At 60.5% G+C, this 14,157-nt stretch overlaps 1 protein-coding gene across 8 annotated transcripts in view; it reads left to right on the top strand.

Annotated features, from left to right (window-relative positions):
* LOC117872815 (cytosolic purine 5'-nucleotidase-like) overlaps window positions 1-14,157 on the top strand; it is a 49,481-nt gene that overhangs the window by 21,508 nt on the left and 13,816 nt on the right. For 6 of the 8 annotated variants that reach the window (XR_004644613.1, XR_004644614.1, XM_034761605.1 and 3 more), the window contains 12 exons: window positions 826-899; window positions 1,674-1,791; window positions 2,667-2,762; window positions 6,793-6,884; window positions 7,260-7,317; window positions 8,024-8,117; window positions 9,388-9,441; window positions 9,979-10,062; window positions 10,945-10,986; window positions 11,268-11,366; window positions 12,081-12,147; window positions 12,298-12,468. Coding sequence is in view for 6 of the 8 variants with exons in the window: in XM_034761605.1 (XP_034617496.1) it covers window positions 826-899; window positions 1,674-1,791; window positions 2,667-2,762; window positions 6,793-6,884; window positions 7,260-7,317; window positions 8,024-8,117; window positions 9,388-9,441; window positions 9,979-10,062; window positions 10,945-10,986; window positions 11,268-11,366; window positions 12,081-12,147; window positions 12,298-12,468 (1,049 nt within the window). In the remaining 2 variants the exon portion in view is untranslated. The remainder of the gene's footprint in view (window positions 1-825; window positions 900-1,673; window positions 1,792-2,666; window positions 2,763-6,792; window positions 6,885-7,259; window positions 7,318-8,023; window positions 8,118-9,387; window positions 9,442-9,978; window positions 10,063-10,944; window positions 10,987-11,267; window positions 11,367-12,080; window positions 12,148-12,297; window positions 12,469-14,157) is intronic. The other 2 variants (XM_034761609.1, XM_034761608.1) reach the window with 1 other exon arrangement.

Below are 14,157 nucleotides of genomic sequence, written 5' to 3'. Positions count from 1 at the left end.
GTTAGGTGGCCCCTCTGTGGTGAGTTTGATCCTTGATGTCTCTGCTGGACTCGTTCAGTCGCTCCTCCCCAGATGATAGCTTTTTTGGAGCGTTGCACCCTGCTGGGGTTCCCGGACACCAGCATTCCCCAAAGGGGCTGTGCTCCCCCTCCACAGTGCCAGTCCTGGCTCCCCCGGCTGGTGGTTCCCTTGCCCAGCTCTTGTTCCTTCCCAAGAGCAGAGCCTGTCTGTGCTGCAGGAGCTGTGGGAAGGGCTGGCTGCTCACTAGGCTAGGGGAGCCCATGGCAGCAAGCCCATGGCAGCAAGTCCGTGAGCATAGGGTGGGTCTGAGTGGGGCATGGCCGTGTTACCAGCGTGGCCAGGGCCCCAGCATCCTGGCAGGCCATGGGCAGGCGGGTGCAGAGAGGAGACTGTCTGTCTCGGTCAGTCACCAGCAGCTAAATCCCCCTGGGCTGGAGGTGAGGGAAGGACAAATGCAGGTCCCAGCTAATGTCCCTGTGATGGCAAACCCAGGGCTAGCCTGCCCGGAGCAGCGCTGGCGTGACCGGGCACTCACTAGCATTCCCCTTTGAAGCCTCGGCCCAGCTCCCCTCCAGAGATGCAGCCCAGTGGGACGGGTGGCGAACTTGGGGCAGGAACATCTCTTTGGCAGTGGCAAACTGTGGTTCTCTCAGGGTCTGCTTGAACAAGGGGGGGGGGTGAGCTGGAGGGGGTGGCAGGGGGGGGGGTGTGGGTATTAAAGGGGGGCAGTGCCAACTGGAGAGCGAGAGCCCTGGGGAAGCAGGGCTGTCCCCCATTCACCCTGAGCTGTCATTTTCCTTCCAGGATCTTTGTGAACCGCAGCCTGGCTCTGGAGAAGATCAGGTGCTTTGGTTTCGATATGGACTATACGCTGGCGAGTGAGTTCTGGGCCGGGAGGAGGGATGGGGTTCCTATAGGGCAGGACCTACCTCTGGCCTGGCCTGTGAGGAGCTGGGTGGCACCATGGGATCCAGTCGATGGGCCCAGGAAGAATTCTGGGTAGGCACCAAGCTAACCTGCCTGGTCCGTGGTTTGGTCTGTGGGGATCCCAGATACAGGCCAGAACCTAACAGTTTGGCCTGGTGACTTTGCCACTGGTTTGGGAGTTCTGCTGGCTTCCCCCAGTTTGATCCTCATGTCCCAGTTTGGTCTGGGGCCCAGGACTGTCTGTGGTGGCTGCTTGCTGAGCCCCCCGTCTTGTTCCCAGAAATCCGGAGTAACCCTCCCCTCGGCCCCGGCGCAGCTCTGGATTCACACCGGGTTCTGGCCATCAGCTTGGATGGGAACAGGGGCTAGACCCTAGTTAGTTCTAAGGCTGCCTCTCGCCTATACCGGCTAGCTGGCCCCATATGGGCCATGCCACAGTGGGGATGGGGTGCGAGTGCCAGGGGCTTGCCACATTCCAAAGGCAGATTCCATTTGCCTGCCCTAGCGGGGCTCATGCCGGTTACGCTGTCTGCAGCATACCAATGCTAGTGGGCGAACTGGGATCCCAGCTGTAACCCCCTGCCCCTGGGTGTCGCTACAGCCTGGGGTCTTTGGGGGAGGCAGCCCTGGGCCCTAATCCCTTGTTTTGGGGAGAGGGTTCCCCGTGCCAGCTGCTAGAGCTCTGGGTTGTGCGCCTCTTCTCCTCCCCCGACTCCCGCCCGCAGTATACAAGTCCCCAGACTACGAGGAGTTGGCCTGTGAGCTGCTGCTGGACTGGCTGGTCTCCATTGGGTACCCCCACGAGATCCTGAAGTACCAGTATGACCCGACCTTCCCCACCAGGTGAGCGCTGCCCCCCACAGCCGCTCTGGGCTGTCCCCTAGCGAGCTCCACTGACTGCTGGGGGGGGGGCAGTGATGCTTTAAAGTGCCCCTCCTTCCCCAGTGCACCAGGTTCGTGGTGTCTGAACACCCCCAGTTCAAAGGGGTTTGGTTTACACCACTTAGTGGCTATTTGCCCCCCTTGGATCTGAGAGTCAAGCCGGGCTCCCTGGGTATTGTCCTCTGGAGTGAATGGTCAGGGGCTGCGTTGCTCAGCGCCCGGGAGCTCCAGTCGGGGAGGGGGGGGGGTTCCCTTGTTCGTCATGGGGAGATGGGGGAACCTCCATTGTTCCCAGGGCGCTTGGGCCCTGTCCGTTGCCACCCTGCCTTGTCACTTACCCCCATGCCAAGCAGGGGCCTGTTGCTGCCATTCCAAGTTGGCACCCCCATGCCCAGGTGTAAACACAAGGTGCAGGACACGATGGGTTGGGCCCTGGAGGCCCAGGTGTAAACCCAGTGACACTAGTGGGCTGACACCAATGCGGACAGAAGATGCAGTTTTGGTGGTGCCGTTCAGCCAAGGGCCTGAGTGGTTTCCTGAGGCCTGTGGAGTCAGTCAAGCCACCACGTGACGAGGGATGGGCAAGGGGGGGCTGGCATTGCCCCCTCCCCCGCCACAGGTCACAGTGCTTTGGAACCCAAGGCCCTGCCGCTCAGACGCTGCCACACCAGCAGAGCCCACCACCCTGCTTCGGACGCAGCTCCGCTGCTGGGACTCAATTCCCCTGCGTGGAGGGTCGGCGGGCTGGTGCCGGGAGGTTAGAGCAGCTCCTAGAGCTGGTTGTTCTCTGAACGGGGCTCCCCACACCCCCAGACACTCTCCTCTCCCCCCTGCAGGGGCTTGGTGTTTGACACTCAGTATGGGAACCTGCTGAAGGTTGACTCTCATGGGAACCTGCTGGTCTGCGCCCACGGCTTCCGCTTCCTCAATGGGTAGGTGCCTTCGCTGCTCCTCTTGCCGGCACAGCCCTGGGGTGGGGCAGGAGCCCCGGGAGACTCTGGCACAACCCCCCACTGTCAGGGGCTGGCGGAGCTCTTCCCGTGCTGAGTCCATGAGTCCATACTTGGCAGTGTTTCCCTCCTGTGTCTCCCTATCCCATCGGAACCCCGGGCTCCTCTGACCTCCTCACTCCCCTTGAGTCCAGTGGAAGCCAGCAGACTGGGCCCTGATCCTGCTGAGGGCTGAGTGCCTGCTGGGCATAGTGACCTGTGGGGTGGAGAGGGCATTTGGCCCCTTGGCATTGCCAGTGTAGCCTCAGGCTCTGTGTACCCTCCACTGCCACCCACCAACTCCCTCCCCACGACCCCTGCACTATCCAGAGGTGTCTGCCTTGCAATGGCCCCTATTAGGTTTCCTCCTATTGTGGACACTTGATCCCAGGGCTGAATCGTCCTGATGCGCTAGGCCAGGTCCCTGCTGGATAAGAGCTATTCCTGGCCAGGCTCCTAAGGCAGCTGCTCAGTCCTGCCACCCGCTCTGCCCGTGGGTGCTGAGGGATTAGCGCGCATGCCCTGCAGTTAAGGGAAGGCTGGGCGGCAGGGGAGGGCAATGAGGGACGACCCAGCACTCACTGCATGTCTAGGAGCTGGAGTGAGACCAGGGGCACTGTCAAGACAGCAGCATTTGGCCTCCTCTCCCCTCCCAGGAGCCGCATGACGGAGGCTGCTGGGCACAGACAGACCTTTGGGTTCTCAGGTTCTCTTGCTCCCAGCCTGCACTGCCCAGTGTCTGCTGGTGGGTACCAGGCCTGGCTGCACAGCAGGGCCCTACAAGTGCCAGGAATTAGCCCTGCCCAGGGAGGGGGCTGGGAACCAAATGTACCTGTTGCCCCCAGGTGGTTTGTTCGCTCCTTGCCCTTGTCTCTGTTGCTCCTGCGTTGGAGGGGGTGGGGGACAGCAGGGCGGGTGGCATTGAGGTGGGCATGGAGGACCCTGGAGCTGGCTCCCTAGTTTGGTGCTTTGGGGGAGAGGAGAAAGGGCCTTGCAGGGGTCAGTCTCCAAGTTGCCCTTGAGTCACGGAGTGGGGCTTGCCCCTGAGTCTGGCACTGACTATGCTGGAAAGGTCTGACTCAGGTACTGTGGGCTGCAATGGATCACGTCCCTGAAAAACCCGCCTGCTCTGACCTCTCCGGAGATGCTAGGCCCACCCCCAAGTCCTTCCCCTTGCAGGGCAACTGGAGGGGGACCCTGCTATACAAAACCTAGTGAAGGTATTTCCTCATCACCTTGGCCTCTGAACACCGCACAGTCTTTAATGCATTTATCCTCACCCAGCCCTGGGAGGCAGGGCAGGGCTGTTCTCCCCATTGGACAGAGGGGAAACTGAGGCACAGAGCACCCAAGTGACTTTGCCTCATCTCCCAGGCCAGCCCCTAACCAGGGGGCCATCCTTGCGCTTCTGGGGTTGCTGCCAGTGCTCTGATCCTGGGCATAATGAAGCCTCCACATTGCTCCCTGGAGGTAGGGGGGGAGCCAGGTTGGGGCGGAGGGATGTCTCTAGGCTGCTGTCATGGTTCTAAATAAAGTGCGACAACACCAGCCTGCTGCCGGCCCAGCACTTCATCTTCTTTATAAACACGGCATTGTCCAGCGTCCCAGGGTTGCGCCTCCCCCGCAGCCTGGCACTCATCCCTGGAGGAGCTGTTCCTGAACCGCAAGGGGAGGTGGGACAGGCTGAGGCTACTCGCCAAGGGGCAAATTCACCCCAGTGCTGAGGCTGGCACTGGGGGCACATCAGGGCATAGGACTGGCCCCAGTCCACCCTTGCTCCCCTGCCCCAGAACACCTCTTGCACTGGAGAGGGGAGATCTGAGGGGCCTGGCTCTGCCCTGCCCTTGGTCACAGCTTTGAGCAGGGGGTTGGACTAGATACCTCCTGAGGTCCCTTCCAACCCTGATATTCTTTGCCTGTCGCCTGGCATGGCCATCTCTGCTTCCGCGAGGAGATGGCTGTGCCATCAGCTCCCTTGTGGCTGCATTGGGAAGCACTGGGGCAGAGTGGGGGAGAGCCGCATGCTCCCAGATGGGGGGCTGTGCCCCACAAGGAGCTGTCTCTGCCCAGGCATGGGGCCTGGGGTGGTGCAGCAGCTGGGCACAACGGGACCAGCAGTTCCATTGCTTGCCAGGCAGGGGATAGTTTTAGCCAGCGTGTTTTCTTTCCAACCAGACGCTGGGCCGGGGCAATTGTTACCTTCCATCCCCACGGCCTGAGTGACTGGGCAGCTGTGAGCACAGCTGAGCCACTGGCTTTGGGGGGCAGTGGAAACATGCAGGAGATTTAGGGAAACATGTAGGAATGTGGTGTATATTGCCCTGGGCGCTCGGGGGAGACATTCCAGGGAAGGGCATGGGGAAGGTCGTCCCCTTCCTGGAAAGGGAGGAAGCCTCATGCCAAGGGACTCAGGTTGCGCTGGGTTTATCTGGAAAACTCCCGAGGTTTGGGCAGTGCAGCTCGGGACAAAAGGCCCAGCCGGGGAGCATCATCTCAGGGGCCTGTCTGAGCCTGGCCTGCCATGGGGCTAGATCTCTGGATGGGGGCAGAAGTGCTGGTCCCCCACAGGGCAGGGAGCAGGTCGAGAATCAGACCAGAGGCAAGTAGGATTCGGGGCGGTGGGTCCTTTGGTGGGAAAGTGGCCAGCGAATGCCCTGTATTGTAGCGTATAAATAAGTGCAGCCCTGCGTGCCCTCACTGATCATCCTGGGGCATCCCGTCAGCTGGTGGGGGGCACAGTGTCAGTGTCAATGGGGCGGGGGGGGTGCTGTCAGCATTGATTAGGGTGCAGGGGGGTGTCCCATTGTCATGCTTTATAGCAGGGGTGGGCAAACTTTTTGGCCTGAGGGCCACACCTGGGTATGGAAATTGTATGGTGGGACATGAATGCTCACGACGTTGGGGTTCAGAGGGGGTGAGGGCTCTGGGGTGGGGCCAGAAAAGAGGAGTTCAGGGTGCAGGCTGGGGCTCTGGGCTGGGGCAGAGGGTTGGGGTGTGTGGAGGGGGTGAGGGCTTCAGCTGGAGGTGCAGGTTCTGGGGTAGGGCTTAGGGGGTTTAGGGTGGAGGAGGGGGATCAGGGATGGGGCAGGGGCACAGGAGGGGTCAGGGGTGCAGGCTTTGGGCGGCGCTTACCTCAAGCAGCTTCCGGCAGCAGCAGCATGTCTCCCCTCCAGCTCTGGCATGGCCAGGCGGCTCTGCGTGCAGCCCCGTGCACAGGTTCTGCCCCTGCAGCTCCCATTTGCCACAGTTCCTGGCCAATGGGAGCTGCGGGGACGGTTCCTGCAGACGGGGCAGTGCATGGAGCCTCCTGGCTGCCCCTAAACGTAGGAGCCATAGGGGGGACATGCCCCGCTCCCTGTCTGGAGCGCGGGAGCGGGGCAAGCCCCAGACCCTGCTCCCCAACTGGAGCTCCGGGGCTGGGTTAAATCGGCTAGTGAGCCAGATGTGGCCTGCGGGGCATAGTTTGCCCACCCCTGATTTATAACATAGTTTTTGTTCTCTTTGCCGTGCAGCAGCAGCCAATCAGTGCTCTTGTCCTGTGACCGCTGGGCTCCTTGCGGGGAGCTGGTGGGCATTGCAGGCTGGCTGGCTCCCTGCTGTGGGTGCTGCTGGGATGTTGCACGGGACTGTGCAGACAAGCGCGTGGCTTAGGGGGCTGCAGCTGGCTCTTCGCGGTGCTCTGTGTGTGCAGAACACACCTACTCCAGCCACCCGGGAGCTGGCCTATGCAGGGCAGGAGGCCTGGCTTAGGGTGCCAGCTTGTGGTAACACTGGGTATTGCAGGCTGGAAGCTAGAGAGAACCCCAGGGTTGTCTGTGTCCAGCAGACTCTGTAGGAAAATCCCTGTAGGATTCATCACAGCTGAGCTCTGCCTCTGCTCTACAGCATCTGCCCTCTCTGGCAGCTCCGCCCTGGCCCTCACTCAGCCAGTGCCCCCCCGCAGTCCCTCACATGGGTTTGTCTCCCCCTCCAGGGCTGAGATCTGGAATTATTACCCCAACAAGTTCATTCAGCGGGACGATATGAAGCGATTTCACATTCTCAACACGCTCTTCAACCTCACAGGTATGCAGGGCTAAGGCCTCCCGCCATGTGCAGGGGGCAGCCCTGCTGTAAAATTCACCCCCCATTTCCCCTGGGCCCCCCTCACTCACCAGGATCCCCGCCTCTCTCTGGTACCTGTCTGCCCTCCAGTATCTGAGCATCTCACCCGAATGCGTTTACCACCCCCGATTGTGCCAGGGCCATGCAGGTGACAGCTGGGATCGGAGGCCCAGAGAGGCTAAGTGACTGGCCCAGGGGGGTCTGTGGCAGAGCAGGGCTTGAACCCATGTCCTAGGCTAGTGGCTGGGCTGCACCCACAGCTCCCAGGGCCCCTCTCCCAGAGCCTGCTGTCTGAGCCAGCTGCCTTGCTGACCTGCCCTCCCTTTCCCTTGGCAGAGACCTATCTCTATGCCTGCCTGGTGGATTTCTTTACCAACTGCTCCAGATACGTCAAGTGAGAGCCCCTGCCTCGCGGCACGCTGAGGATTTGAGGAGTGTGTGTGTATGTGTGTGTGGGGGGGGAGCATCCTGCTAATCCCTGCGCTCAGCAGCCCGACTGGGTCCTGCCATCTCCGCAGCAGGCTGGGAAAGGTCCAGACGCTCTGCCAAAGCCTGGCTGGGTTTGGCTCTGAGTGGAGCTTTCCTTGGGACTCGGGAGGGGGTCCCCGGGGCCGGGGAGGCTGGCAGGTTTGGGAGGTTCAACATCCCTGCTGATTGCCAGAGCGAGAGCCCTGGGGCCTGGCAGTAGCAGATGCCAGATGGCCAGTGGGCAAGCTGTCATGCCACCCTGCTTCCCCCCTGCCCGACAGACAGCCCAATCTTCTCCCACTGAGACTCCGGCCTGCCTGGGTGCCTGTGTCTGAGATGAGCCCCCCAAACTCCCAACCCCCGGGGCTGCTGTGGGAAGTGCCTGGCTGCTCTGGGGCCTGGCAGGGGCACACACCAGCCCTGGGTTTCCCTTTGCTGGGTGTGGGGGGGAAGAAGCATTTTGCTGTCTGGGGGGCCTGGGGCAGCAATTCCTCCCCCTTCCCTGGGGTGTCTAGGCGTGCCTTGGCTCAGGCTGCCATCCCAGCTGCACCTCCCCCTGCCCCACTCAAAGTCCCCCAGCCCAGTGCCCCTCTCCTTTACCCACTGACCATTTTCTCTCCTCGCTTTCCCAGCTGTGACACAGGCTACAAACACGGCAACCTCTTCATGTCATTCTGCAGCATCTTCCAGGACGTGCGGGAGGCCATGGACCATGTGCATCTCTCGGTCGGTCGCTGCCTGGGAACCCCTCAGTGGGCTGGGAAGCCTGGTCTGCATTGGGAAGCTTGCACTGAAATCAGTTTAAAATCCCAGTGTAAACCCACCATAACCGGTTCCAAGCAGGCTTAGCCAATGTAACATGGCAAGTTACTGCCGTGGGCTACACCTGCTTGCTCCCGTCTGTAGCTGGGGTGTGTGTGGGTGACATGAAGTTTTATCTTGGTGACACCAGGACATGATCTCCAATCCAGACAGTGCCCCAGGCAGCGTGGGGCTTGCCGGTGTTTGTGCAGAGGATGCTGGAGCCCACCTGAGCCAAGTCAGAGGCACTGCGTGCCCGCATGGGAGGCTGACACCCAGCCCAGGAAAGCTGGCAGCTCAGCTGTGTGATCCCACCCCTAATGGACAGGTTGGGCCCCAGGATGCACAGACCCCACCAGCAGCGCCCCCCCCCCCTCCCCCAGGACACTCTGCTCCCTGTGCAGATGGGGCCGGTTCGAGGGGGCTCCCAATGGCTTTGCCAGGGGAGGTGATTCCCTGATGGGACCGGCTCAGCCATGGGGAGGTGCCCGTCTGGCTCACCTGGCCGGGCTGCTGCCTCTGGTCCATGGGCTCCAGCTGTGGGTTTGGGCGTAGCCCGGTTCAGCCCGTTGCCCTGCACCGTGTGTCAGGAGTGGCAAGTGTGGAGTTCCGGCCCCAAATGAGCAAGGTGAGTTACCGCATCGGAACCAGGGCTTTATTTGTGGCAGTCCGGAGCCCCGGCCCCGCTTTCATTACAAATGAAGCACTGACTGGAAGGGACTAGCTGGGTGATCAGATGCCGGCTGGGAGCACATGCCTGCCCCAGTGAGGGGGCTCCAGGTGCTGTCCTCTCTCCCGTGAAGTTGTGCTCCTCCTGAGGGCATGGGCCTACACCGTACAATGGGGGCTGGTTCTGTCCTGCAGCATGGGGCACTGGGCAGTGCCCCAGGGCGCGGAGGGAGGGGCTAACACTCCTGGGCCTCAGCGCCCGTGCTGCGACACAGTGTGTGATGGGCTGTGATGTGGCCCAGCCAGGCGTGGCTCCACAGCACTGCCATCCGGGTGCTGCTGTGGGGGCACCGGGGGGTGGGTGTGGGGGGGGGGGGGGGGGCACGAAGTTGGAGTTGGGGGCCTCGGTCCATTTCCTGGCATAAGAAGAGTCCCCCACGCCACATGGGCAGGGGAAGGGGGCAAGCGCCCCACGGGGGCAGATGGCAGCGATTGTGACCCGCTCCCTCTCCCCGCGCTTGCCCAGGGCTGCCTGAAGGAGAAGACGCTGGAGAACTTGGAGAAGTTCGTGGTGAAAGACGTGAGTGTTGCATCCCCGACTTGGAATGGCTGCGCTCCACCCCCCAAACGGGCCTAGAGGGGCATAACACCCATGCCCTGCAGGGTCAACACGGCCTCCATGCATCCTTCCTGGGCATCCCCTCCCCTGGGCTCTATGGCCAACATGGTTCCCAAACTTGTCCTGCTCCCCCAGCCCCCTGGGACCAGACTGGCTCCCTCCCTTCCCACATTGAGCTCTCTCTCAGGCTTCCTTCCTGCAGTGTGTGTGTGTGTGGGGGGGGGGTGTTTGAGCAAAACCATCCCCCTACTGTGTGAGTGGGGGCACCCTGGCCGACGACACCCCTCCCCGCCCAGCTGCCCTTCCCAGGTTACTGCATTACCCAGTGGTGAGCCAGCCGGGCCAGGAACCCTGCTCCCCAGCTCTGTGGACGCAGGCCTCATCTGCTGAAACTCCCCCAGCTAGTGCTGGTCCTAGGACCCAGCCCCAGTGGGGCACCATTGCCCCCTTGCCCGGGCCTGCAAAGCCAGCCCCTTGCATGGATCTCGTTCTGCGCAGCCCCGTGTGCCCCTGCTGCTGAGCCGCATGAAGGAAGCGGGGAAGGTTTTCCTGGCCACCAACAGCGATTACAACTACACAGATGTGAGTACCCAGCCCTCCCCCAGGGCCCCCGGGAGCTGGTGTGGCCTGTGCTCTCAGCCTGAGCCAAAGCCGTTTGCCCCGCCTTGCTGCCCCACCTGTGGGTCTGCAGCACTCTCTGCTGGTGGGGGGCACCTTGAGCACCCAAGCTGAAATACATGCACGGGGCGGGGGGGGGAGCGCCTGACAAAGGTGGTTCCCCTGGGGGTATGTTGGGGGGGCTGCGTTGTCTCCCTTGTCAGATAGCATCAGGGCTCGCCTGCAATAAACAGAAAGGGGATGGGGCCCTGTGGTTGTCTCTGGGTCGCTAGCTCCCAGCCCATGCGGCCCGGTTTCACCATGGGGGGTGCTCTGGGGCTTGGCCTGGCCCGAATTAAGAGCCACACTGCTTTAAAAATCAGAAAGTGGCTCCCAGCAGCCACGCCTGTCTCTGAGTCAGAGTGGAAGGGACAGCCCTCTGTATAGCGCAGACCCGTCTCCAAGCCAGTGACCAGCATTAGCCCAAAGCGTTTCAGGAGAGCCAGCTGTGGAGAGCCACCGGCAGAGAACAGGAGAGACCGAGGGTCCCCAAGTGCGAGATGCTCCGTGATCCCAGCAAAGGACCTGCACCCCATGCTGTGCAGGACAGAGCTAGACTCAAGGCCTGGGGGCAGTAAGTGAGATGTATCCAGGGCCCCCTGTGTGGGGTTGGTGCCAGGCTGGGCAGCCTTTGTGTGATCACAGCACTTGCTGCGCGGCTCCCCACTCCCTTGGGAGAGCCCGGGCCCCCATCAGCCAGCCCGGCTTTCAGTGCATGTATTCTGAGTGCTGTTCATCCGCTGCCCCTAAGCAGAGCGTCTTGTGCCAGCGCAGCTGATGCCAACTCCACGCTTGTGTCTTTGGCAGGCGATAATGACGTACTTGTTCACCTTGGACCCGGGAGACAAGGTGAGTCTGGACGAACCCCAAGGGGGAACTGTGGGGGAGGGAGGATGGCTCCTGGGCTGTGGCTCTCGAGGTGGACTGGGAGATCTGGCCATCACCGTAGTATCTGACCGCTGCTCCTGGACACTGGTTGCAAGGCTGGGATTGGCTGCAGGAAAACCGAGTGCTAGCGATGTGGGGTGGGAAGTCTGTCTCTGACCTAGTGGGCCCAGACCTGGGAGCAGCCTGAGCTGCGACTTTGAAGGGTGCGTCCGCCGGGCCCCTGACCTGGTGTCTCCCTGCAGGTCCAGCGCCCATGGCGCTCCTATTTTGACCTGATTGTCGTGGACACGCGCAAGCCACTCTTCTTCGCCGAGGGGACCGTCCTGCGGCAGGTCAACACGGTAGGGCCCCCACTGTAGTGACTTCCCCGGAAAGCCAGACAGGGCCTGCTGGCAGTGCAAGACTGGAGCAGAGCATGGGTCTGGTTACCCCACAATCCTGGTTCTGCTGTTCCAGAGGCAAAGAGACCACCCTACTGATCACTGTGGAAAGTGGGTGGCACTTGCCTGACCTCTGGAAGGGGTCAGTTTCTGTGCCCTGAAGCATGAGATTAGCTGGCATAGCTGCAAATGTTAGTCGTGCCCATGGATTAGCCAGCCGGGCACTGGAGCTGGAATTCCATGTGCTGGCTGGTTAGGCTGGGGCCACCCAGCACGCGGTGCGTTGGATGGGTTGGAAATGGCTTGTGCTCTGCTGTGGGCACTTCCAGCCCTCGTCTTAGTGCCCTTCCTGCACTAGCTGGCTTCTGCCATGCATGGGGTGCAGCAAAGGCCTCTGTCTCCATCCTGGTCCTGCCAACCACTCCCTGAGGGCTGCTTTCTCCGTCCCTTCCACCCAGCAGCCATTGTCTGAGTCATTGAGTGGTGTTGGACTGGATCTCACGCAGCACGCTCCTCACCCGCTCCCTGGATCAGCCAGCAGGGTGCATGGCCCTGACCCTCCCTTATCTGGGGACCCCCGGACCTGCCGAGTGGGCCCCATGTGCTCAAGAATCCCGCCCCCTGTGCATGATTCCTCGCTGTCTGCCCAGTATAACACCCTGCCTTTACTTCCAGGACACGGGGAAGCTGCGTATCGGGACCTACACCGGACCCCTCCAGCACTGCGCTGTCTATTCTGGAGGTAATGCCTTGTGCCCCACCTGCCCCCTGGCCCAGGGCCTCTAGCTGCTCTGCCGGCCCCCAGAAATCCTGCTGGGACCTTCCCCCAGCACATGGTCTCCTGGGGGCAGAGTGTGCCCTCAGGCGCTGATTTCCGGTCCTCTCACCCCAGGCTCCTCGGACATGGTGTGTGACCTCTTGGGGGTGAAGGGCAAGGACATCCTCTACATCGGGGACCACATCTTCGGGGACATCCTCAAGTCCAAGAAGAGGCAGGGCTGGCGCACCTTCCTGGTGGTGCCCGAGCTGGCCCGAGAGCTGCACGTGTGGACAGAGAAGAGTGGTGAGGAGTGCCCTGGCCTGGGCGCTGGGTGGGGGAGCATTGGGCAGGGGTGGTGTCCCAGGGTGTGGGGGAGAGGGGGCGGCAAAGTGCGGGGGAGCTCTACAGCCAGTGCCCAGGCCAAAGGAAGCATTAGAGCCATGCCTGGTTTCCCCCCTTCTCCCCCCCGCCCCGAAGGGGAACCTCTTCCCCCTGCCTTCTGGGGCTGCGTACCCCCCTGAGCAGGTACAGACTAACAGCAAAGCACCAGGGACCTGCTAAGAATCTCTCTGAAGCTTCTGAAATCAGGAAGGCCAAATCACACTTGGAGTTGCAGTTAGCAAGAGATGTTAAGAGTAACAAGAAGGGTTTCTTCAGGTATGTTAGCAACAAGAAGAAAATCAAGGAAAGTGTGGGCCCCTTACTGAATGAGGGAGGCAACCTAGTGACCGAGGATGTGGAAAAAGCTAATGTACTCAATGATTTTTTTGCCTCTGTCTTCACGCACAAGGTCAGCTCCCAGATTGCTGCACTGGGCAGTACAGCATGGGGAGAAGGTGACCAGCCCTCTGTGGAGAAAGAAGTGGTTCGGGACTATTTAGAAAAACTGGACGTGCACAAGTCCATGGGGCCGGATGCGCTGCATCCGAGGGTGCTAAAGGAGTTGGCGGGTGAGATTGCAGAGCCATTAGCCATTATTTTTGAAAACTCATGGCGATCGGGGGAGGTCCCAGATGACTGGAAAAAGGCTAATGTAGTGCCCATCTTTAAAAAAGGGAAGAAGGAGGATCCGGGGAACTACAGGCCAGTCAGCCTCACCTCAGTCCCTGGAAAAATTATGGAGCAGGTCCTCAAGGAATCAATTATAAAACATTTAGAGGAAAGGAAAGTGATCAGGAACAGTCAGCATGGATTCACGAAGGGAAAGTCGTGCCTGACTAACCTAATTGCCTTCTATGATGAGATAACTGGCTCTGTGGATGAGGGGAAAGCAGTGGATGTGTTATTCCTTGACTTTAGCAAAGCTTTTGATACGGTCTCCCACAGTATTCTTGCCGCCAAGTTAAAGAAGTATGGGCTGGATGAATGGACTGTAAGGTGGATAGAAAGCTGGCTAGATCGTCGGGCTCAACGGGTAGTGATCAATGGCTCCATGTCTAGTTGGCAGCCGGTTTCAAGTGGAGTGCCCCAAGGGTCGGTCCTGGGGCCGGTTTTGTTTAATATCTTTATTAATGATCTGGAGGATGGTGTGGACTGCACTCTCAGCAAGTTTGCAGATGACACTAAACTAGGAGGCGTGGTAGATACACTAGAGGGTAGGGATCGGATACAGAGGGACCTAGACAAATTAGAGGATTGGGCAGAAAAAAACCTGATGAGGTTCAACAAGGACAAGTGCAGAGTCCTGCACTTAGGACGGAAGAATCCCATGCACTGCTACAGACTAGGGACCAAATGGCTAGGTAGCAGTTCTGCTGAAAAGGACCTAGGGGTCACAGTGGACGAGAAGCTGGATATGAGTCAACAGTGTGCTCTTGTTGCCAAGAAGGCTAACGGCATTTTGGGCTGTATAAGTAGGGGCATTGCCAGCAGATCGAGGAACATGATCGTTCCCCTTTATTCGACATTGGTGAGGCCTCATCTGGAATACTGTGTCCAGTTTTGGGCCCCACACTACAAGAAGGATGTGGAAAAATTGGAAAGAGTCCAGCG

The sequence above is a fragment of the Trachemys scripta genome, chromosome 2 (assembly GCF_013100865.1).
Source record: "Trachemys scripta elegans isolate TJP31775 chromosome 2, CAS_Tse_1.0, whole genome shotgun sequence".
NCBI lineage: Eukaryota > Metazoa > Chordata > Testudines > Emydidae > Trachemys > Trachemys scripta.
The sequence above is the reverse complement of the archived record's forward strand: the minus strand, read 5'-3'. Positions and strand labels throughout refer to the sequence as shown.